The 1058-nt window shown below is 33.4% G+C and overlaps 1 protein-coding gene across 1 annotated transcript; it reads right to left on the reverse strand.

Annotated features, from left to right (window-relative positions):
* Positions 1 to 383: 383 nt before the first annotated feature.
* On the reverse strand, positions 384 to 856 carry LOC21385155. The gene is made up of 2 exons (XM_024162780.1): positions 511 to 856; positions 384 to 424 (listed from the first exon to the last, which is right to left on the reverse strand). The coding sequence occupies exons 1-2, from the start codon at positions 854 to 856 to the stop codon at positions 384 to 386; spliced, it is 387 nt and encodes a 128-aa protein (XP_024018548.1).
* Between the last annotated feature and the right edge of the window lie 202 nt (positions 857 to 1058).

Below are 1058 nucleotides of genomic sequence, written 5' to 3' on the forward strand. Positions count from 1 at the left end.
ATATACATAATTAATTTAAATAGAGATTTTCATATATGATTAATTTTAGTGAGTCGTAGGTCTGGATATTTTAGGTTATTTGTTTTATTTATGTTACTTTTTATTTTATTATTTTCATCTCAATTTCGGTCGTTTGAATAATTTTTAGGATTAACCAATTTCAATAATTAATTGAATTAACGCAATCTTCGTAGAATCAACACTCTATTTATCACTTTATTACTCGTGAACGATAATATACAATTGCTTTGCGATTTTCCGCAACATTAATTAAAGCGAAAGTAGCATATATATTTGAAAGATCTTTCCAAAATTTCCCTTTATTCATATATACAAGCATACATCTCCATAAAGAGAATGGGAAATTAAAAGACTAAGATCTCTTATGCAACAATCTCTTTCCGAGCATCTGGAACGGTATAACCTGTAGTAAAAGAAGTAAATCAACGACCATAGTTAGTACCAAATTTTTTATACTAGACTTTTGGATATCAAAAAAAACAAAAATGCAATTGAGATGGAAATTCTTACTTCCACATTTCATTCCTTTGGGAACATCAAGTCCACAAGTTCTAACAACATAGACTGCCTTCTCCATATCAACCATCTTCTCAACATCCTTAGTTAAAAGATTGCAAGCGCAGGGCACATTTATGGTCTTAACCACCGAGCAACATCCCAGCGACGGAGGAATCTTCGGGCCCGATTTGGAGACATATTTGGAACATTGTAACACAAGACCTGGAACATCTATTTTGCATGATTCGGCAGAGACACTGTGGTAATTACCAACCATCAGAGTTCCGGTGATCACAAAAATTGCCATGGCCAAGGTACGGACGCCAACAATTGCCATACTTTTTTATTTTTCCCTCAATTGAAGACGTTGGAAATGGCATGTATTGTGTGACAAACTAGATATTGTCCTAAATATATATATATAGCACGAACGTATTTATCTAGGGATGAGGATATCATTCATAGTACATGTGGTAGAGCTATTGCTTTATATTGTCTCCAATTTTGGTATGGAAAATCTGGAAATGAAATGGGATTTC

Source organism: Morus notabilis, unplaced genomic scaffold, assembly GCF_000414095.1.
Source record: "Morus notabilis unplaced genomic scaffold, ASM41409v2 Scaffold154, whole genome shotgun sequence".
In the NCBI taxonomy this organism is placed as follows: domain Eukaryota; kingdom Viridiplantae; phylum Streptophyta; class Magnoliopsida; order Rosales; family Moraceae; genus Morus; species Morus notabilis.

Bases quoted from the DNA above. Each gene is read 5' to 3' on its own strand.
- LOC21385155 (XM_024162780.1), bottom strand. From the start codon at position 856: ATGGCAATTGTTGGCGTCCGTACCTTGGCCATGGCAATTTTTGTGATC. The intron at 425-510 runs GCATTTTTGTTT...CTTTTACTACAG, and splicing joins TAAGAATTTCCATCTCAATT to GTTATACCGTTCCAGATGCT.